This window comes from Martes martes, assembly GCF_963455335.1.
Source record: "Martes martes genome assembly, chromosome: 7".
NCBI classification, from domain to species: Eukaryota; Metazoa; Chordata; class Mammalia; order Carnivora; family Mustelidae; genus Martes; species Martes martes.
In genome coordinates this window covers 84,308,703-84,332,308 of record NC_137894.1, presented here as the reverse complement: position 1 = coordinate 84,332,308, position 23,606 = coordinate 84,308,703, and the positions used below count along the sequence as shown (strand labels likewise).

At 36.1% G+C, this 23,606-nt stretch overlaps 1 protein-coding gene across 6 annotated transcripts; it reads left to right on the top strand.

The window, feature by feature from the left end:
• The first annotated feature begins 1,305 nt into the window (after nucleotides 1-1,305).
• MBIP (MAP3K12 binding inhibitory protein 1) lies at nucleotides 1,306-23,358 on the top strand. 6 transcript variants are annotated; one of them, XM_080808349.1, is made up of 10 exons: nucleotides 1,309-1,500; nucleotides 4,309-4,389; nucleotides 5,201-5,320; nucleotides 7,089-7,313; nucleotides 7,396-7,492; nucleotides 9,988-10,053; nucleotides 10,284-10,436; nucleotides 14,459-14,556; nucleotides 19,738-19,776; nucleotides 21,496-23,358. In XM_080808349.1, exons 1-10 carry the CDS (start codon nucleotides 1,372-1,374, stop codon nucleotides 21,601-21,603), a joined length of 1,116 nt encoding a protein of 371 aa, XP_080664475.1. In that variant the 5' UTR covers nucleotides 1,309-1,371; the 3' UTR covers nucleotides 21,604-23,358. The 6 variants fall into 6 exon arrangements, with proteins under 6 accessions (XP_080664479.1, XP_080664477.1, XP_080664478.1 ...); XM_080808350.1 differs by having other exon boundaries at nucleotides 1,329-1,500; nucleotides 21,499-22,105; XM_080808353.1 differs by lacking the exon at nucleotides 4,309-4,389 and having other exon boundaries at nucleotides 1,306-1,455.
• The last annotated feature ends 248 nt before the right edge of the window (nucleotides 23,359-23,606 follow it).

Sequence of the window (23,606 nt, the reverse complement as noted above, 5' to 3'; positions counted from 1 at the left end):
GAGATGAGTGCCTTGAATGGGAAGGTTGCTCGATTTTGGATTACATATTGTGAAATCTTTTTCTGGATGTTTCTAGACATAGGGCGGATTATAAATTGTATATCTTGCTGTGAGCAAGGGAACAGACAAGATTTCTCAAGATCCTGTCAAGCCTGGTGATCTTTGGAAATGAGAGCCTAATTAAGAGGCTCCCTAGAGACAGGTCAAAGGAGTTCTTTTATCCCTACCGCCCCTATTCCAGTTCCTTGATGCCTATTCTGCTCCTTTCATTCAGCCTCTCTAAAACTGAAGAATACATATTGTGCAAGTTTCCACCTTTGCTGCCTCTACTGTAAATGCATTAGACTATTAGAGTTAAGAATTTTAAATGCCTCCTCCCTTATCTATAAACTGATGGGTTTTATTTCTGAATAGAGCTTAACATTTAAAATTCTTCTAAATTTTTTTTCAGTTGGACAACAAAACTTTTTAATGTTAGAGTCTGACTATATACCATAAAAGTCATTCAAATACCTTTTAATAAATCTGATGAATAATACGTTGGCAAATTTCACTTCAGATTTGTCTTCCTTCTAGTTTCAAAGATTGTGTTGCATGCCATTACTTACTTGGGTTAAACTGTTAGAACCGTATTGATGTGTCTCACTTCTTTGAAAGCTTTAGGGTGAGTGTCTCTACAGTATCACCCAGAGAGTAGCAACTGATGGATGTTTTAAAACCTAACATATTTTAAAGTAATTAATGCCATTCCCTTGATAGTACACGAGGAAACGTAGGGCATTTTATTGTTTTTTCATATTCTCCGCTCTCTCACATAAAAAATTAGTGACATTAATTTACGTAAGTTTTAAACAACCCTGTAGAGGTGAAAATGTTCTAAGTATGACCATTCTATGTGAAAGAGTTTTCCGAAGTTTAGAAGCAGGTGTGGGTACTGCTGCATCCCCGACCAGCAGTCTTTCCTCAGACTCCACAGCGCCATGTTCAAATTTTAACTTTTAATTCAAAATTTTAACTTCTAAAACTCTAACATTTAACTTTAAGTTTCCTCTTACCAACGCTCATAAGGAACATCTAAAAATCAAGATAGGCTTCAGATGCTAACCCTCAGTAGACCACCGCTCCAATCACCATCCCAAATACTATACGCCAGCTTCGCTCGGGTCGGCAATTACCTGCTCCAAGTCTTTGGCGTGACGATATAGTTGCACCTGATTGGTGCATCGGCTTGTCAATCATAACGAGAGGTGGGCCCTCAAAGGCCCGTTCTAAATTAGACGCTGTGTTTTTACGTCATCTGCCGGCGACGAAAACAGGAGGGGGGATTGTGAGCACAAGTTGGTGGTGGCGGGGTTAGCTTGCGAAGGTGTCATGGCTGCTGCCGTTGAGCTTAGTCTCTCGAGCAGTGGTGACGGGAGTCTGGAGCGGAGCTGCAGCCCCAATCTCTCCCAAGAGGTGCTCTGCGAAATCTTTCGCTCTCTGCATAGCCTGGTGGGACAAGTGAGTGGTGATCTGTGGGAGTAGCGGTATGGAAACTATCCGGCCCCTCCCCCCCTTTTTTCCTCTAGCGGAGGCGGGGGGCTGTGGAGGGCTGCCGGGTACCGGGACAGTGTCTGAGGCCGGAGGAGGAGCCCGAGCCCAGCCGTCTGCAGTCGGAGTGAGGATCGCCATACGGGCTTAGTTCAGGATGGGTTGCAGATCAGATTTCCTTGCAACTCTTCTCCCCCAAAGTGAGAGAGTATAGTGTAAGTGAAAAACCTGGCTCCGAGAAGAACATGCTTTGAGAGAAGGAATGTGTAAAAAGCTTTGTGGGTTTTGGAAGGTGCCCGGCGCTCACGATCCCCTTTCCTTCAGTGAATTCATTATAGAAATTGATAGGTTTGTACGATCTGAGAGTTTTGGAAAAGGTCTCTTCGCCTTTTTTTTGGATGACTTGCTTTTAGGAGTCACTTGGTTTATTTCTTTTTTTCCTTCTGGATATTTTGTGCATCTCTTACCCTTTCATAGAGGGAGGAAAATAAAAGGAATTAATGTGGATACTTCTTGCTTAAAGTTGGATGAGTTATCCATGGTTGATACAGTTTGCATCAGAACTGTTGTTTAATCGTCATTTAATTATTAACTAATTTAACTGGCTGATTAGTTTCTGCAGAAATGTCATAAATTGGATTTAAATAAAAGTACTCCTTACACGCTATTCCGATCAAGTGACTATTTTGTTTCATGAAGTAAAATGCAAAGCATACTATAAATGAGAAACAACTTGAAAATAAGTTTGCTTGCTTTTAAAAAGGAAATCTTTTCTCTTGTATCCTGGAATATTTTCCAGTTCAAAAAGTTTGTTACGGGGTTGGTACTAGTGCCCGTAGGAGGCACAGTGTTAACTTCCTTTATGAAGGCAGAACATTTGTCTGATTTGTAAAAAAATATATATTTTTAAAAGTCGTGGGTGGATGGAGAATAAATTTTTTAAAACGTTACTTCAATATTTTTAAAAATCCTAATATGTTTGTCATTACTCTAAGTTAAAATTTTGTTTGGTGTAACAGAACAATTATTAATAGATCTGCTAAAAGTTTTAACTTTTGAGCTCAGTTGTTTGCCACGGACTTACTAAAATTTTTTAAAGACCTGGGACATTAATATTTTAGTTTTATCACCCAAGACCTGTAATAGTTTAATAGTTTAAGAACGTTTTATGTGCTGGACATTAGAATTTTAAGGTTTATTTGTGTTTTAATGTCAGGATGAAAAAAGTTTATGTTCACCTATAATTTATGGAAGTTTTATTTTCAGTGGTGAGATATTTTTTAAAGTAACACTAAGAAACAATTTAAACATTTCTTTTGAAAATTAAATACTGAATTTTTAAATCTCATTTACAAATCTTAATATATATATATATTTCATGATTTAATGTCACCTGTCAAAAATGTTTAGAGTAAATATTTGGAAAGTTTACATGACACAGTAAAGGAACCATCTGTACAAATGTCAAGAAATTAAATCATTCTCATTAATTAAATACTAACAATTTTTATATTCTCTATATTTTGAGATGTATTGTTTAAAGATAAGAATGAAAGCCACAATACTTATAAAATTGCCCCTGGAGGAAATCACTATTTACTTTTGCAACAAGTTTACAGGATTTTTTTTTAAATGTAAGTTAAAAAAAAAAAAGTTTCAATATGCCTAAATTTCATTCTGCATACTATCATTATATTGTTGGCTCTCCTCAATAGGAAACCTAAAACTGAACGTTAAAAAGTATTCCAGTTTTCAAATTTACGGATTTTAACATTATTGCTTGCCTCTGCATGGCTCATTTTATCAAGTTGGAAGCATTATTTATTGTTAGCTTGGAGTTTCATATTAATTTTAAGTTTTTACTGAAAATGCATACTTAAATAGTCCATATTAATGTGAGACTAATACATTTTTGAGTGAATGATTTACAATTACAAGTACAAAAGGTAAAAGTGCAGAGAACTCATTACTAATAGGGAATTTGTTGAATAAACAGTTGGATATATTGGGACAATTTAAAGTTAATCTGTATCATTATTATGTGGTTTTCTTAAAAAACCAAGTATCTTGAATTGTGTTTGAAAGGCTTACATAATTATGTTAAATTGAAAGGAAAGTATGATCCCAACATTAAGATTTATTTTCTGTAAGTTATTGTTTTCTCTAGAAAATGTGATGCTTTATTTTGGTTAAGGATTTGTCTGTGTTATCCCTAAACTCTATTCATAAATTTGTTATCAACTGATTTTAATAGTCTTAGAGGACTGTAGAAGTTCAGTAATAGTTTACTTCCATACATAAGTTGTTGTCTAATGAAATTTTTAGGAGCATTAATATAAATTAAGATTAATGCAGTAATCTAATGTAAAACTGTAGTGATTATAAACTAATCTTTGCCAGTACAGCCTATCCGAAACTTTCTATTTCTTTATACCTATCTGATATGTACTTTAAATGTGTCTTGTCTGGTCTCATGCAAAGGGTGGTGAATTTTTGTCATATAGTATTTATTCAATGCAGTGCCTTTTTTGGTAACTTTGGATCTCTGGTTCTTTGTACAGTGATTCATCTTTTTGTTTTATAATCACAACTCATAACATCTATATTTGAACTAATGTACTATTTGCCTTTATTTTGTGGAAAACATGACTTTTAATAAAAGATTTCTGAAAAAACAATAAACTTAATCCTACCATGCAGTGTATCTTTATAGTATGCTGTAAATGCATATCCCTAGAAAAGTTTTTGGAGTTTCACTTTTTTTTTTTTTTTTTGCAGGTTCACTTTTATTTACTTGAAAGCCTGGAGATGGAGGCTTTCCCTCTAAAATTTCCACTGATTTTGATATTAATTTTATATGTAGGTTCTTGGTAGTTTTCTATATATAATTTTATTCTAACAGGTCACACATAGCCAACTTATAAAAAGTTTTATATGACAAGCCCTCACACAGTATTAGAAAATACTATTTAGTGAAAGATCTGGCCATTCTATTCAGTCTCTGACCATTTATTTCACTATTGTGGAAGAGTATTTGTTTTTCACTTTAAGATTTCCACAGCTAGATTGTAGTTTTTTATTTGAAGTAGATAAACATGTTGCCATTTATCCCTAGACTTTATAATGTGTATGCATAATGTTCATTTTTAAATTATTTTAAAATTGTTTAAAGTTGAAAATAATAAAAATGTGATTCAGATAACATCAGAGTAGTGATACATGTGAGTTATGTCTTTGTGTACATATTTAACAAAAAGGAATGTTTATATCAGAAGTTTCATAAATGTGCCTTCCCTTTTGTTTAATGGTCTGAGCTAGAAGTACTGAATAGGACAAGCCTATCTTGGCCCTCATCCAAAGGTTTTAGAAAATGAAGTATCAAAAAAAGCCTCATCTTTCCATCTTTCGTGGATGGTTTCACCTGTAAGATGGTCCCATTACACAGACCCGAGAACAGAATTAGAATGAGAGGTCATTGGTTTTTTAATGAAGATTACACCTTTCTTGGCCCTTTAAAATGTTAATGAGAGCATTTTAATGTACCATTAAAAATCTGGTAACTTTAAGCTAAATAGGCATGTGACTCTAAAGAAGTATCATTTTTGTGACATCCCATATACACAGCTTAATCATGTAATTTTTGTGATGTTGCTGGTTTGCCCCTTTGAAGCTTAACCTCAGAGATGATGTGGTGAAAATTACAATCGATTGGAACAAGCTCCAGAGCCTCTCGGCATTCCAGCCTGCTTTGCTCTTTAGTGCACTTGAGCAACATGTTTTATATTTACAGGTAAATTTCTTGTTAAAAACATTAAGTCAGTATTGAGAATAGAAATTAATTGTAGTTAAATTATAAGCTAGAGTATTTGTCAGTTCTGTCTTACCACTGTATTAACAGTGTTATCAATAAACGGTTACTTCAGCCAGATTAGATCCAAATCTGTTAATTTATATAGTGATCTGGACAGTCTCAGGAATATAGTCCAATAGGCCTATGTGGCTGTGAAGACTGAATGAATGCAGTTCTATTCAATTCTAGACTTGCACTGAAAATTCAATACAGTTGCATCTATGGTGGGTTATAATTAAGCAATAAGACACGGCAGGTGTGTGTCATGCTATGATAATGATTCCATGCCTTGGGTGAGTTTGGAGGCTCATGGAGTGCTTTCAGTGGTTCAAGAAGTGGCATTATCCCAGCATGACACATCCTGGAGTGTCTATTGCAATTAAACAGTTTCAGCATAGTTTTTAAAAAGAAAGTAATTTCTGTGACATTAATGTCTCATCTTAGTAAGTAGCCAGTCACTATTTTATCTTTTCTTTTTCTTAACAGTTTGAAATAATTCATCCTCTATATTAGAAATCAACATTGAGTTATTTATAATAGTACTGTTATATTTTTTAATATTTCAGTTCAATAACTGAACAGTATTATCACCTTGCTGGTTTCCAATTGAACATCTCTGCAATTATAATTGTTGTTAAGTTTGCAGTTTATCTCTAACCAAAGTATAAAATATGAAGTGTCAAAAGGTAAGTGGAAGAACTGTTGGATTGGTCATTTTACTGCTATTAAGATGTTCTAAGGTTCCAGAAGAGTACTTGGTATAGTAAACAACAGAAGCAAAATTATAGGTATGAAAAAAATAACTGGAACATTAACAACTATGGGTGTGTTTTGATTAATGGAATAAACATTAATTTTCAGCCCTCTGTTTAGTGACTTTATGGGAAATTTTAACTGTGTTTCATGTTGAAAATTAACAGACAGAAATAATGAGCGATAGATCTCAATTGAGGCCTGATTAAGGGGGGGGTGGTTTTGAGTAGTATAATTTACATTATACAATAGGGTTGTTTTTTGTTGTTTTTTTTACCCACTCTACTATAGTGATAGGCATATATCTCTTCCCAGCTGTGGATCTTGGTAGTTTTTTTTTCCCCTTGTTCATTTTCTTTTTTAAAAATTTAATTTCATGACCCAAGAAGATATCTTGCCATGTCAGGAAAAGCCTGAGTGTTCACTCAGCATAACACCTATATATTTCATGTCTATGCTCTCTCCTTCACTTTGGCCAACTGCAGTTTCAAGTGGAGAATCTCCAGTGATACAGTGATAATGCAGGGCTTTGCTGAGTGAGAGCACTGGCTCTCATGTTAAGGAGGAAAAATACTAAGCCTTAGTGTTCTGAGGAGGCATTTGAATGACATGTTAATTAAGTGGCATTGGTGCCAGAGGCTGAGGCTTTGATTTGGCACAAAATAAAAGATGAGTGACAGAATGATTCCCTCAAAGAAAATTTTAAATTTCCTCAGGTTTTCTTTCTTTCTATTTTTTTTTAACAGATTTATACCAAATGATAATGGTCACAATAGCAGAGAACAGCAAACACTTACATGTGATCAGATCTATGTATACTGATATGCTAACTTTTTATATGTAGTTAATTGATATTAAATATTGCATTTACTTAGCAGAAATTTATATAAATGTTAAATGTATAATTAATTTTGATTAGTTTGAACCTCTGCAGATGGAATTCTGTTCTTCTCAGCCTTTTTTAGCAAAGCTGCAGCCTCTGATTAAAGAGGAGAATACAACTGTTGTTGGAGAGATAGAAAAAACAGAAACGGGGAACAAGAATGAAGTAAATGCCAAATTTCCCATTAGTGACCTACAAGAGGAAGAAAAGCACAAAGATTGTGATTTAGGAGATGTGAAAAAGACACAGATCCATTATGATCCAGAAGTAGTTCAAATAAAGGCTGGAAAAGCAGAAGTAAGAAGGTTTTATGGGGGGGGGAGTATTATTTTAAATCTTATGCTTAAACTGTTAAAACATGCATACTTATTGTTTATAGATTGAAAGACGAATATCTGCATTTATTGAAAGAAAGCAAGCTGAAATCAATGAAAACAACGTCAGGGAATTTTGCAATGTTATTGATTGTAATCAAGGTAACTACCTGGAAGAAGTTAATTTTCATAGGATTTTAAGCACAGTTTTTAGAGTTGCTCTGATTTTTCATTTGTTTTTAAAAATGAATAACATTAAGTCACAATTTATTTCACAGGTTTATTTAGAAACTAAGGCAGTGGAAATTCTTTCTGTTTAATAAGACTACATTGCAAAAATGGGTTTCATTTTGGTTATGCCAAAATCAAATAAATGTGGACATAAAAGGGCTAATGTTTACCACAGGTGAAGATTCTTTTTTAAAGTTCCTTTGGGAAATGAAGATGAAGTATGGGTGGCAGCATTTTTCAGTCTCACTAGGAAGGAACTAAACTATATAAATTTTGAGCCTGTAAATGTATTTTTGAAATTATGTTAATATATAAGTAAACTTAGTAAAGTTAATACTCCTCAAGAGGGAGCAGTTTTCTCACTACTCCTGAGCTTTTTGAAATGTTTTGTCATGATAAAAGCGATCTGTCATCAAGACTATGGTGTCTTATGCTTTTTTCCTTTCTCTCTTAGTGTATACATTTGCCATTTTTCATCAGATTCTCCTTTTCCTCTCTACTTGATGCTATAGTGTAGTTACAGATCTGTAGGTATGCTGTAGAATACAAAATACTGCAAAGCACTGGCATGGATCTTTCTCAGGCATCATAGTAATAATCAGAACAAGTAGTTCTTAGAAAAAATTATGGAAAAGAGTTCCTAATTGGAATGAACATTTTTCTTGTTGCCTCTGACATCTCTTAGCTAATTATTATGAATACAGAATTGTCAAATGAACCTAGAATTGACTCTTACATTGGTACACTGATTCTCTTAATAATGAAATAATACAGGCTCAAGTGGGTCCTAAATTCAGCCTTTTCTGCTATTAACATTATACATGCATAGACTTAGTATTATTTTTCTGTTAGCTTTTCAGAATAGGTACAGTAGTGGCACAATCTCAGGTACTACAATCCATCCAACTGCAGGCAACCCATGAGAAAGGGTTTGTTGAGGGAACAAGCGCATGTGTCACTAATGTTATTCCTCTGTTCTCCCTGCTAACTCTATTATTATAAACCACCAGGGGATAGAAATTGACAAGAATTGAAATGCTCAGCAGGATTCCTTGGCCCATTCAATCCCTTGCTGGCTCAAAACAGTGCTAGCAAGAATTGCTGTGGAGAGTGACTAGCACTCACACATTCACTATCTTCACACCATGCTGAATTTCTCACTGATGGGTCAGTTAATCTATATACTTGGAATATAACTCTGGAATGGATGATAGCTTCTTTTTTTAACCTTTAGCCCCATGAAATGGGAGAAAGAGAATGGAGAAGTGATGGCCCTTTAAACGTATATTGAGGTGTCTCAAAAGAAAAAGGAAAGAAGAAGAAAATGATTCTGTTTAGTACCTATATATAAAAGATGAATTTGGAATTATGTTCACACAATTTGATTTGTCAGCAGACCTATTTAGGAAACTCAGACTGGAAAAAAAAAATGAATGTATTGTAATGTGTTAGTGTATTCCTTTGATACCTTTCAATCTGACTTAAGTATAAACAATAGATTTTTTTAAAATTCCATAGGGGAAAAAATTTTCTTTCAGTATCTCTTTTACCATCTATTTTTTATTAAAAATCAAGGGAATTTTTCAGGAAATTTACTGCAGTGCATGGTTTTACTTAATGTCATTTTAAATATTATGAAACATTTTTATATTATGTTAACATTTTTCCAGTTTTCCCCCTGGGTTCGTAATTTATCTTTTGATACCTAATTTGAAAAAATATATATATATACTTTTCATCTTAGAAAAAAATTGGAACAAATTTTTACAACTTATTTTTCCTAAAATTGCATTTTTTGAAAAGAGTGGTCTGGAAAGAGATAGCTGACTTTTGGTAGAGATTTTTTAAAATTAGCATTGGAAATCTAGGTAAAGTGGAAAAGTATGTGGTATTCTTGAGGTTTTAAGATCTTTTTTGTATGGAGTTCTGAAATAAAAATGTGTTAAATGTATAATTAATCTTTATTAGAGGATCCTTAATTTGATCCGTAAATAATATTAAAATGCTGAATTTTTTTAAGGTTTTTTAGTAAAAGTAATGAGTTCAATTTATTTCTATGATGAAATAAATGGATAATGTCTCATTGGCATATAGAGAATTAAGTGCTCTCTATAAAATAAAGTATTTTCTCTAAAGACCCAGATGGTTTGGGGGAATATTGGTATTTATTAAAAATTAAATTGTGCCATTGAGTGCTAAGGACTTTTCTGTATGCAAATCTGAAGATTAGGTAAGATTAAAGATTATAAATTTTAGAGGGGGAAGTTCACTGTATTTTATCCTGTATGAGATGGTGATTTAATTACTATTATTTAAAATGATAATTCTCTTACTAGTAGTATGTTAATATGAATTATTAGAAGTTTATCAAAATCTCTTACATTTGAAGTTAAGAATATACTTATACTCATCTAAATTCTCCTTAGAAAACAGTTGTGCAAGAACTGATGCAGTTTTTACTCCTTACCCGGGATTTAAAAGTCATGTAAAAGGTAAGAACCCACTATGTATCTTCATCATTGACAGAAGCTTGTTCTAGATTATAAGCAAAATGAAATAGATATCACTTGCTATCTAAATTTTGTATATTTTAAAACAAAAAGTCTTACCTTCTTACTTGGGTTGATGGTCAGATGGATTTTATGAAAAGAATATGAAGTACTGTTAGAATTTCTGAATTTTAAGCCTATTAAATTTATATCTCAAAAGTTTCTTAATATAGTTTCTAGAGTTGTGAATACATATGGACCACAGACCAGACCTGAAGGAATTCAGGGGTCAGGTCATAAACCTAACAGCTTGCTCCGAGATTGTGGCAATCAGGCTGTTGAAGAACGACTACAAAATATTGAGGCTCACTTGCGATTGCAGACAGGTAAGCAGAGTGCTGGGCGATGCCCCATAAATGAACCTTTGCAAATAGTTAAACTCAGTTTATTTAGTTACAGAATTTCCATTAGAGCATCTGCCATGTACAAAACTTTGTTCTGATTGGTACAAAAATGAATAAGCATAGCCCCTACTCTCAAGGAATCTACAGTTCATGTGTTTATGCTCTTCTTCCTACTCATACACTTCTCACCAACTTGAGACTGTTAGTAGAATGGGAATAGATTCCAAGTAGATCCTGACATTCTCAGTTTATTAAGTCACAGCTGAAAATTAACATAATCTTTTTCCTGCCACCAATTTCATAACTTAATGACTGTGTCTCATTCTTATCACTCACTGTGCTAGGTACAAAGTATTGCTAAGTGTGATCTTAGTCCTCAAGGATCTTTCAGTCAGGATAAGCATAAAGATCAGTAAATGCCATAGGGGAAGTGAACTAACATTTATTGAATAATACTAAGTGCCAGTTACTCTCAGAGTATTATCCATGTCAACTCACTTAATATTTAACAGTACCCTTGTGAGTTGTTGGTGCCGTTATTGTCAGATAAAGAAAATGAGTTCAGAGACCTCAAGCACCATGCCCAAGGTAGTAATGACAAGTAGAAATCAAACCTCAGTCTTAACTGCCTGCAAAGCCTGAGTCTCCCTCCCCATTTAGTCACCAGATCCTGTTGATTCTATCTTCTAAATATTGCTCAGATCTACCCACTTCTACTTTCACATCTACTACTCTAGTTGAAGTCACTGTGTTCTCTGCCTCGGACTGATGAAGGGATATCAGTTGGTTGCTCTGCCCCTAGACTTCTTCCTCAAGACAAATTCTATACCAGTAGCCAAATTGCTTTTCCTGAAGTTCTGATTTGCTGATCTTGCCACTCCCCAGCTAAAAATCCTTTCATAGTTTCTGTTACCCTTATATGCATACCAAACTTAGTATTTATTCATTCATTCCACAAAAATAAGCCAGGTGCTATTCTAGGCACCGGGAATACAAGTGAACAAAAATTCTAGTATATAAATTATATGCTACACAAGAAGAGCTACAGATAAAGCAGCTTAATAAAGTGAAGAGAAGGGATCTTGGGATGGGAGGGGATTATAATTTTAAGTAGCATGATCTACATCTATAGTTCCAGCCCCATCTCTGGGCTTCCTAACTTCCACTCATTTTGCTGTCCTAGGGCCCTGACCCAGGCTTTCTCTCCTGCTCACACTTTCCCCTCTTGATCCCAGATGATACGGACTCCCCTTTCATGTAGTCTCAATAGCACTTGGTACTCCCTGTCATCCTTTATAGCAGTTATCACAGTTGCGTGCATTTAATACCTGTTTCCTTTGCTAGAGAGTAAGGTCTGCGAGAGCAGTCATGTTCATTAACTTTGTGCTTGTGCAGTTTCTGGTACAAAACAGGTATTCATGAGTTTTTAAATGAACGATTGTTCATCTCACCTTTTCACATCATACGCAAAGTACAGTGGGTACACAAAGTTAGTCTTCAGCTCTCTCAGGGGAAGTCAAGAGATGGTGCCCCTGGTGAAGTGACATTTGCACTCTTGAAGGATTAGTTGGGAATTTGTCAGCAGGCAGGAGCAAATTATTCCAAAAAGAGGGAACAACATCTGCAAAAAGCACTGAGGCACATAAATTAAGGAATTTCTGAGTCCAAGTCTCGCTGGAGTATTTCCTGAGTGGAAGTAGAAGAAGATAAGACTGCATAAAACTTCAAGGGTAATAAGAGGTTAGCATTAAAAATTAATCCCCTCCCCCATAACGAAATGCATTTTTAACAAAACAACTGTATAAAAGGATGGACTAGCTTATTAAGTCTAATAGTATCAGGGCACGGTGACTCAGTCATTTAAGCGTCCGACTCAATTTTTGCCTCAGGTCATGATCTCAGGGTCATGAGATTGAGCACCATTGGGTTCTGCCCACTGGGCATGGAGCCTGCTTGGGATTCTGCGCCCCAACCCCCCAGCCACCTCTCTTTCTTTCTGCCACTCCCCTCCCCCCACAGGCTTGCACGGGCTCTCTCATTCTCTCTCTATATGTATTTTTAAAAGTCTAATAGTATCAAGTAGTTAATTATGAAAAATATCTTTTGAATGCCTGCTGTGTGCCAAATGCTGTTTTAGACACAAGGGATACTGAAATGATACAGTTGCAGTCCCTAGCTTCAAGAACCTTGTTATCTGGAAGAAAGAATAATATTGAATTAGAATGTTATGGTGCTATGAAGGAAGCATATATGGTGGGGCACAAGGAGCCTCCATGTGAAGGCATTTTAGGCAATGCTCCACTGACTCAGTGAAGCTTGAACTGGCTCTTGAAAGATACAGAGATGAGCCATAGAGCATTCTAGGTAAAGGGGGCAGCAAGAGCAAAGTCAATTAAATACATTACTCATTTTACCTTACTCAAGAGTAAGAATGACCCAGATCCTGAAATAAACATTCTCAAAAAAGAAATTTATTTCTAGGATTTTCATATTTAACAAGTTGATACTTTTGATTTGAAATTTGCCCATATGTTTTAATTGCATAATGATTATCTAATTATGTATTCAGTCAGTATATATTGAGCACCTGTGTAGTTTGTGAACTGATGGTTCCTAGGTTTGTGCAGTGCACAAGCTGCACAGCCATACCTAATGAACAAAACAAAATTATGCCCTCCTGGAGCTTATATTAAAGTGGAGAAATGGGCAATAAATTAAAAAAATATAGGACTGTCAGGTAATAGTAATGGTTTGAAAAAAAGTAAGAGAAAGGATAGGGATTGCAGTGGGGTGGGATAGGTGGTAACATTAGTACTTTTTAAATGGTGGTCAGAGAAGTTCTTGCTGATAAGGTAACTTTTGAGCCCAGACATGAAGTTGGTGAGAGCAAGCCTTGTGAATATGGAGGTAGAGGAATCACAGGTGTGAGAGTACTTGGCCTACTTGAATAACAGAAAAAAGGAATCAAGTGGCTAGAATGATAAGGGTGTGGAGAGAATGTCCAAATTGTGGAGGACCTTGGATACTACTGTAAAGGCTCTGGTTTTTAATCTGAGTGAGATACAAAAGTCTAGAAGGTTTTGAGCAGAGAAATGACACTCTCTTTTACATTTTAAAAAGGGTCACTGCTGTATTGAGAATAGGCTATGAGAGCAAGGTGGAAACACGGAGACCAATTTGGAGATGGTGGTATCCATAAAGAGATGGTGGGAGTCTAGACAGAATGGTCATGTTGCAGTGTGAGAAATAAGAGGATTTGGAATATAATCATAACCTGAAATTTGAGTAACCTTAATTCATCTTTCCCCTCCACAGAAAGGTTGTTAGGTAAGAATTATGAGAAAGCTCCTCTTTAATATTATTTTAGGTTAAAGGAGGAAATGGGGCATGTAAGGAGAAATAGAAATTAAAGAAAGTGATAAATACATACAGCAGTCACTGAATTGGACTGTTAGGTGTCCCTTTGCATTTTCCTCTCAAGTAACTATCCAAATCTATCAGAAGTACACACTGTTCTATACAGGAACTCTTCAGTAGCTTGTAATGAATTTACAAGTAAAACTGGCAAAATAGGAAGCATAAATGGGGCTGGAGGAGAGGTGCAACAGAATACTACACCCTATAGCGTATAATATTGAAAATGTGAACTAAGGATTTCGTTTTAATTTACTCTTGTTCATTATCTTCTCAAGCTTAAATATTTCCCATTCTTCTGCATAGGTATCTTCTTTGCACTTTTTTTGTTTGTTTTGTTTTTTGTTTTGGAGAGAGAGAGAGAGCAGTGGGAGGAGCAGAGGGGAAGAGAATCCTGAAGCAGACTCCCCACTGAGCAGGGAGCCCGACACGGCTCGATTCCAGGACCCTGAGATCATGACCTGAGCCAAAATCAGGAGTTGGCTGCTTAACTGACTGAGCCATCCAGTGCCCCTGCATGGAATTTTAAGAACAGAATTTGTAAGAAGAATTATTCAATAGTATTTCAGAATTTTTTTTAATGTGTTTAGGTGGTCCAGTGCCAAGAGACATTTATCAGAGAATTAAAAAACTTGAGGATAAAATCCTGGAACTGGAAGGAATCTCTCCTGAATATTTCCAATCTGTAGTAAGTATAAGTGTCCTTTAAAAAAAATCTATATCTATATCTATCTATATATAGAGAGTTTATTTTGCGATGCTTCATCATGTTCATTTATCTGCTTACAGGTGAAATGCCATTTTAATAATTCAACAATGAACATAGTCCTATGTAGGGAGTTACCTAGTTTTTAAAAAAATTGTGATTCTAAACATTGTATTATTTGTAGACTCACTTTTTTTTTTTAAGGGGTCCTTTTATTATATGTTACCCAGATTCTCAAACTTGAGCCATTTCCATAGCATAATAAATCAGCCTGGTAGTTGTCAATCCTGTCACTATGAACATGCTGACATGTAGAACAAAGGCTTCCTCTGGAACCCTGCTCTGTCAGTTACCCTTCTGTCTCTTTAATCCCTCCCTGTCCACAGACTCCTTCCCTCAGCTCACACATTATTGCCATTCTTCTCCATACTAGACAAACACCTGAATCTGCCACCCTATCTTTTTCTTTACCTTAACCACCAAACTTTTTGAAAGACTAGTCAATATTTGTCTAATTCCTCATTCTAACACTTATTTATTCATTCATTCTTACTCCCTTTTCCAGGGACATTAAGAAACAATGTTGTGCTGATAAGTCTCTCTTTGTCGCATCAGCAGGTTTTAGACAAGCGATCCTGAGCTGATTGTGTTATTTTCCTCAATCTTTTGGGGTGATTATACATAACATCTGCCTTTTCTGAGGATTGGTTTTCTTTCTTTCTTTCTTCTTTTTTTTTTTCTTTTTTTTTCTTTTTAAATTTTATTTCTTTATTTTTGGTTTTCTTTCTTTTTTTAAGCAGCACCATATTAGAAAACTAAATCATGTAAAAGGTAACAATTTTTTAATTTACTAAGTTTTTAGTGAAAATTTTACTAAAACTCTATCTGAAAAACTATGTAAAATAACTCATTAGCATGAATCATTATAAGTCACTGGTAACAATAAAATTTAAATTATTTTAGGTACACCAGCAGTTTTTCCAAAGTGGCAAACTGGGTATTAGAGTAAGGTACAGAAAAGAAGTATTTCCAGATGAAGAAGGCAGGTTATATAACAAATGTGAGCAGTGAAACCTAAAGATCAAAAATTTAGAGAAAGAGTTTCAGTGATTTATTCCCCTCAAATGAGGTTTACTAGATTTCTAAGGGCTGAAGCAAGGATTAAATGAGATAATACCAGTCAAGCACTTAGCACACTGCCTAGCACATGGTAAAACCTCAGTAACCATTAGCATTTATTCAGTTTCAGAAACCACGTATGAAGTAGCTGTATAAATGTAGATAAATCATACAGTTCCTCTGGCTCTCAGTTGTCTAATTTAGATTTCTTGGTTGTACTAAATAATTACAAAGGTCTTTCTGATTTTAGGATTATTCTTTGAATGTATCTTCCTAGAAAACTTGATAAAGTATGCTTTTTCTTATAACAGTCTACTATACATTGTTCCCATTCAAGCTGCCTTCATTAAGTAATCCCTAGGCAGGTTACTTTTCTAGTTCAATTTCATACTTTGTTAATGTAGTCCTTGTTAACGTAGAATTGATCTTACAAGAGCGTATCACAGTATTAGATGCCTCCAGAGAGATCTTGCTTCTTCATTAATCTCTTTGATTTTGACTTACAAAGCTTAACATCTACCTGTTATTGAACTTGGTTAGCAAAAGAACAGCCCTTCAAATCATTATCTTGTTTTGGGGGATCTCTTATACACAGCATAAAATGTTTAGAGTATTTGGTTAAAGGTAAAATAGTCAGATTATAGAGGACCTTAACTGCTATACCCAGAAGTTTAAAATATTTAAAGTTTAAATGCTGTTGAAAGCATTTGTGCAGGGAGGTAACTTGAGCACATTATTTGGAAGATTTATCTAATATTGTTCTGGAAGGTAAATGAGAAGGAAGAGACTAAGATTAAGGAGACAGTATTAGGGGCGCCTGGGTGGCTCAGTGGGTTGAGCCCATGCCTTCGGCTCGGGTCATGATCTCAGGGTCCTGGGATCGAGTCCCGCATCGGGCTCTTCTGCTCAGTGGGGAGCCTGCTTCTCTCTCTCTCTCTCTCTCTCTCTCTCTGTCTGCCTCTCTGCCTACTTGTGATCTCTGTCAAATTAAAAAAAAAAAAAAAAAAGGAGACAGTATTATACTAGCTTAGATGTGAAGTGAGATCCCGAACTAAGGACAAGAGAGTGAGAATAGAAAAGATTAATGCAAGAGATAGTAGGAAATAAAGTTGACAAATACTGATAATTAATCGATTGGCTGTGGAGAGAGACATAGAGCAAGGGTGAATCCACTTTCTGATTGGAAAAATTATATACCATCATTGACAGAAATAAAATCTGAAGGAGGAGATACTTGGGGAGGAAATGTGAATTTAAAGTCCTATCAGGATATGCAGATAGAAATATCAGGTAAGCATTTCAAGAGTAGGACTTGTATAATTGGGAGAGTCTGTAGAGGTGATGGTTAAAACACAGAATAGGTAAGAACACTAAGACTATCAGAGGCCTGAAGTCTGCAACTCAGTGACTGCCTAACTTCAGCAGCTGGCAGCATTACAAATGTAAACAGAATTGGCCTGGATGTGTTAGGTTACCATACCTGTGATAAAACTGGCACTTTAAAAAAATATTTCCAATTCTATTAAACAATACATGTTTTATTAGAAGGATCACTTTTGGATTAGTATTGGGAATGACATGTCAAGTCAATAGTGAGCTGCAAGGAAGCACAAAACACTGAAAAGCTTTAAACATTCAGATTAACTCTGTCCTCAAGGCCTCTGAATAAATATGGCACAGGCCCAAAGGGAAGGAAGATCTCATAGTCACCCATCCATAATAGAACGAATGTGCCATCTTTAGGAGCTGCACTCCTTGCTTGCAGTAGATTCAGCCTAGGAATGTCCGTGCACGTGAGAGGAGTTACACACATACCCTGCAGAGGACATAACATGTAATTTATCACTCTTACTATCCTCATGCTGGGAGTACACGAGTGGCAATTACATATTTTTACATATCTTTTAAAGGTGTGCAGAAAAGACTATATAGGCTGTACAGTCTTCTAGCTTCTAGTTAGTAAGGAAAATTTGAGCCCATTGAATTTCTTAAGGATTGAATTTTTGTAGAAACTGAATTCTGAAGTCTAAGAAGATTTTAAATGAAATGTGTTTAATTCAGATTGAAATGTAGGTGAACTCTAAACACAGGGAAGACTCGTAGTTGAATAGAGATTCGTTATTATGGGTAACTTTAAAGCACAGCATATGAAAAGGGAAAAGCTAACAGGAAAAATATATAAATTTTATTTGGTTCATAGAACAAAAGCAGACTGACTAAATGAATTTCTTTTCAGTTATGAAACAGACATAAAACTCCAAAAAAATGTATATAAAACAGGAATTATAACAAAGATTAGTGTTTTATTGCACCTTTTAATATAATCATTCTAAAGAACTTTACTCTTCACATTTAACATGGAAAGACTTGAATGTTTAAACATTTTTAAGGGCATGACTTAATAAACCATTTAAAACATACAATCCTTATGAGTTATTTCCAAAGAATTACTTACTGATTTTAAATTATAACCCTTGAAACAGTAAATATAACATGCTTCACAAGTACATTTTTATAGCACTCTGTTCATTTTGTAGCATTTATCACTTATAATCATATGTTTACACATCTGTTTTTCACACTGTATTTTGAACCTCTGAAGGGCAACTATGTGTTTGTCTTTGAACACAGACCATAGTAGGCATTGAATAAATGTACAAATGAATAGCGTTTGGCTGATAATTCACTGTCGGACTTTTGAAGGTCTGTTAACTTTCTTCCAAAGCACTGACTAGGTAGAATCTTAGCTCTAGTCTATAATGAGGGAGGGGAGAGTCAGCTGCATGTGCACAGGCCCACGTGTTCAAGTACATGGTGGGCCTGAAACATGAGGTGAGAGCTGGATCTGGGTGGAAAATTAAATTGCAAACATATTTTGGAGGGCCTTGAAGGGCACACTAACCAGTTTGTAATGCCAGTGTCACTAGTGCACAGTTAAGTTTCTGAGAAAAAGAAACCTATAATTTAGGTTCCTGTATGGTGGCATTATGAAGTCTGAGTTGGAGAGAGATTAGAATCAGGGAAGATAGTTTAGGAGACATCATTGTCCACACTGGGGAGAAATGAAGATCCAAATCAGGGTGGTGGGATGGGACTCAAAGGGAGGAAATATTTAAGACACTACACCTAAAATAAGCCCCAAAGACCACATTTTACTGTTTTCAAGGTACTGAATCATTGATGTCCTTATTCTCCTCATTCTGATACTTCTCAGTTTGGTTTTGTGATATGATAATAATCTGATTGCTCAGTGCCATGGAAACTATCAATATCTTATAAATTCTTAGACAAACAAGGGGAAGTATATTTTAATCAGGTGTATAAAAAGGCACCTCTTGGAAAGGTAGAAGACTGAGAAGCCTTCTGACCAAAATTAAACATTAAGCCCTTAACCTGCCTGTGGGCCCCATCACAGGTAGCCAGATCAGTTTGGCAAAGGAAGGAACCTGTTTATACAAGCACCTTTCCCCCCATATTTAATAATTCCAACACTTAATGATTTCCCACTTACTGTAACTACTGATAAGAGGCATATCTTGAAATTCTTTGAAACACTTTTTGACACAAAAGGAAATGGGAATTTTTACCTTTCCTTCTAAATCCCAGTGGTCAGAAATATTCATGAGAACATTTTGCCGCCTACATTGGCAGTTTCTTTGTCAAATTACCAATATGCTAATTTGCTATTCCGAAGTTTGTGGTTCTGTGAGACTAAGGACAAAATCTAAAAAAATTCACTTGGTCAGGGTTTAAAAGGTTCAGCAGCATGTCAGCGAGAATGTTGTCCACTTAAGTTATAGACATTTTTACGCAAACTGACTTAAACAGTGCTTCAGTGTTACTACTATGTACTTTTAATATCATTATTTGGAGGGTACCTTCCAAGATACAAGAAGGCAGATGTCAGTGGCAGCTAGTGCTTGCTGAGACTTATGGGCTTTGTTTCTGCCAGGGTTCTCTGTATTTTGTTCAGTAGTCTGTAAATGAAAATTGTGTAGATTTTCTAAGCATTGATTACTTACTTTTTTTCCACTTTTAATCTAGAGCTTTTCTGGAAAAAGAAGAAAAGTTCAACCACCTCAAGTAAGTTACTCAATTCTCGTTGTGGCTTCTGAAGTAGTTTGATTAGTTTTACACCTCCCTTATCAATAAAAGTTCTTACTCTGGTTGCTTTTAGATGATACCTGGCATTTAGGACTGGGGAAAAAAAGGGGGCAGCATAAACTTATGAACTTGAATTAAAGAAACAATTTTATTTGAGGGGCATGGAATGATTCAGAGGAGCCAAATATGAAAGTGTCTATCTAGCTGTTACTTGGAGTAAAATTTATCAGTTACAAAATGCTGAAAAATAATAAATGCTCAGGTGATTTACCCCCCCTTTTTTTAAAGATTTATTTATTTATTTGAGTAAGAAAGAGAGCACAAGAAGGAGGGGCAGAAGAGGAGGGAGAGAGAATATCAAGCAGACACCCCCCACCCCCCACTGCTGAGAGCAGAGTCCAGAGCCCTGTGCCCATGAAGTTTGATCTCATGACCCTGAAATCACATGAGCTGAAACCAAGAGTCTGACATTTAATTGACAGACGCCCCAGCGCCCTGCTGCACACCCCGCCCCCCACCTTTTAAGTAATCTCTATACACAGTTTGGCAGTCAGACTCAGGACCCCAGGATCAAGAGCTGCATTCTCTATCTACTGAGACGGCCAGGCATCCTGTCCCCCTCCCTGCTTTGCTGACACTACTAATTAGCATCTAAATAAAAAAAGGATGTTTGGGTGATATTGACTTCAGCCCACCACTGTCCATAGTACTACTATATTAATTAGTTGAATCTTAAATAGTGAGGTTCTGGTAGCTATTAATGGCAGTAATGTGAAATTAAAGTTGGAAAAAACTTTGAAAATTTTTATTTATTTATTTATTTTTTCCTTGAAAGTTTTACTTATTTATTTGACAGAGAGCGAGAATACAAGCAGGGGGAGCAGCAGGCCTGGGGAGAGGGACAAGCGAGCTCCCCGCTGAGCAAGGATCCCCATGCAGGACTCCATCCTTGGACCCTGAGGTCTAGATCAGAGCCGAAGGCAGATGCTTAACCCACTGAGCCACCCAGACGCCCCTTTGATTATTTTTTTTAAAGATTTTATTTATTTATTTGACAGAGAGAGATCACAAGTAGGCAGAGAGGCAGGCAGAGGGAGGGGGGAAGCCGGCTCCCTGCTGAGCAGAGAGCCTGATGTGGGGCTCGATCCCAGGACCCTGAGATCATGACCCAAGTCGAAGGCAGAGGCCTAACCCACTGAGCCACCCAGGTGCCCCGCCTTTGATTTATTTTTTAAGAGTAGCATACTACTTATTTTTTTAATTGTAGAATTTTGAGTATATTTTTGAGAGCATCCATTTTTTCCAGGAGGGGTAGTTGATTTGCAGTCGACCCATCAAAAGAGAATTTCTAGCAGTTAAGCTAATCCTAAAGTTTAATTTTTTTACTGCTGATTATGAGAATAGTTGGTTAAAGAAAAAGCTTTTACAGTCCTTTCAGAGAGTAGAGAGGTCCAGATCTTTGTCATTAGGAAAGAGAAAGAAATATTAAGTTATTAAAGTCAATAACTTAATAACCTTAGTTATTTTATTCCTTTAAGTTTATGATATAGTCAACATATATAGTTCAGTTTAAAAATTATTCTCATGAAGGAAAAAAAAAGACATTTACCGTATTTTAGATATAGTTCATTTAGCACTTTATCTGCATTAAGATACTTCAGAGTCATATTCAGCAATCTGTATTCTTGTTGTTTACAGCAGAACTATTCACTGGCTGAACTTGATGAAAAAATTAGTGCCCTCAAACAAGCCCTGCTCAGAAAATCAAGAGAAGCAGAATCCCTGGCTACTCACCACCTTCCATGAAAAGCTCCTCTCATTCTTGTCATTTGACTTTTTTATATACGTGTAACTTACCCTGCAGTTAATTCAATGGCTGTGTAGTCATCAGTGTAGCTTCCCTCTGAAGGCAGTTTCTTTTCATGTGAGTCCAGCGTGCAGCAAGTTATCTTCAGATATTCCAGTGGATTTTGAAATGGTTAGGCATTAAAAACAGCATTGTCAGAATGTGTTCCCTTCTGTTTTAAAGGAGGTATTCTGGAAATTGAGAAACTTAAATTGAAAGCACATCTGTGTGTGTGTGTGTGTGTGTGTGTGTGTACCACAGAAAGCAAGATTTATTTTGAATAATAATATTTAAAGGACTTTATATTTGTAACATCAGCGTTAACCAGTTCATTAGTTTAAATCCAACTTTGTACATAAGAGGCATTCACAAAAATTTATCAACTGAATATTAAATGAATGCATACACTTTTTTTAAATGTCAGTTTTAATGTAAATAAACAGTAGATCCCACCTTTATTCCCTTCCTGACTGTTTGTCCTTGAGCAAGTTAATCTCTTTCTGCCTTAATTTCCATATCTACAAAACGGGAGTAATAATAATAAAATCTAGAGTTGTCATGAACAGGTGAGATCATGCATGCACAGCTTTTGAAACTGGCCCAAGGGAAGTGCTCAGTAAATGTTAGCTGTTACTACTGTATAAAACCAAGTCTGTCTTTGGAAGTCTTTAGATGTCATAAACGTCCCTCTCTCAAGAGCCTCACTTTTTTAGTGTCCCAGTTATGTTAGTGTATGTATTTCCATAGTTGCAAATTAAACATTTAATAAGATGCAGCTACAGTCAAGGAGCAGATATTTAGGTCAAGAATTGTTTGGCTGCAAGAGATCAGAAATCTACCTAAAATAGCCTGTAAATAGGAGGTTGTTAAAAAGAATCAGAAATCTGGAATTTAACTACAAGAAGTATAGCCAGACATTGTGTTGTCTAGGAGGTCACCAACAGTTCATCTCTTTCTCTGTGTCTGCAGTGGCCTCTGGCTGTTTCTATGTCTAGTTCTGTCTCTGTCTCCTACCTTCCTTCTCTGCTCACCCTCTTCCTGTGTCTCTTTCCCTCTCTCTCTCCTTTGTTCTTTTTGTCTTACACCTAAGCATCTATGCGTCTGGTTTATTCTATGTGGACTGATTCCTCTGAAGGCCTCTACATTACTGCTTCTCCACACAAGGCAACATGCTAGCCCTGTCTCCACAGCCTTGGCATTCATGCCATTTGAGTTGCCATGGTGCAAACTCCGAATCCAGCTCTGTAGAACCTCACAACTCCACTGACCCACTTACCTCTTGGTATCTCTTAGCTCAGCTCCTGAGACTGAAGCTCACTCAGCGTGATCAGGAGTCTCAGGCAGTTGTGGCCGTGATGACGGGGCAGGACCTTCTCACAGAAATAGGCAGTATGCACACGACCTCACACAAGCATTTGCAGAAGCCTTGACAGTGGAGTCACCTGGTAGAAAATGGGGGCTTTGGAATCATTCCCAAGAAGTGGATGTGGACTAGGAATATTCATTCCCTGAACATCTTTATTCTCTGCAGAACAACTCATCCTTCAAGACACAGTCTTGCCTGATGTGATCCAGTTTTAGAGGTGCAGCTATAAGCGGCTGCTCCTCAAGTCTCCATCTGGTTGTCGTAATCACCATCCTGCCTGAAGGACCTCCTCTGGGTGTATTAGCACATTTTACTACCACCACGCCAAAGGTACAATAGGAAAGACATCATAAAAATGATCAATTAGAAAAAGAGGTTGACTTAGAGGTAGGGGAAAAAAATCTAGAAAAAAGGATCAAATAGTGGTCACTAGTCTGCCCTTAAATAAATGTCCCCAGTCTGTTTCTTGACCCTCTTGGCAGTAGAATAAATTCCTAAATCATGCCTGACAGTCCCAAGATCTGTCCATTAGAAGGATTTCCTTTTCCCATCATCCTTCAGGCCTTCTGAAAGGCATTAGAGTTGACCTCTCTCTAC

Excerpts from the sequence above, each read along its gene's own strand:
- MBIP (XM_080808349.1), top strand. The coding sequence starts at position 1,372 with ATGGCTGCTGCCGTTGAGCTTAGTCTCTCGAGCAGTGGTGACGGGAGT. Across the intron at positions 7,493-9,987 it reads TGTTATTGATTGTAATCAAG|AAAACAGTTGTGCAAGAACT; the intron begins GTAACTACCTGG and ends AATTCTCCTTAG. Across the intron at positions 10,437-14,458 it reads TCACTTGCGATTGCAGACAG|GTGGTCCAGTGCCAAGAGAC; the intron begins GTAAGCAGAGTG and ends TAATGTGTTTAG.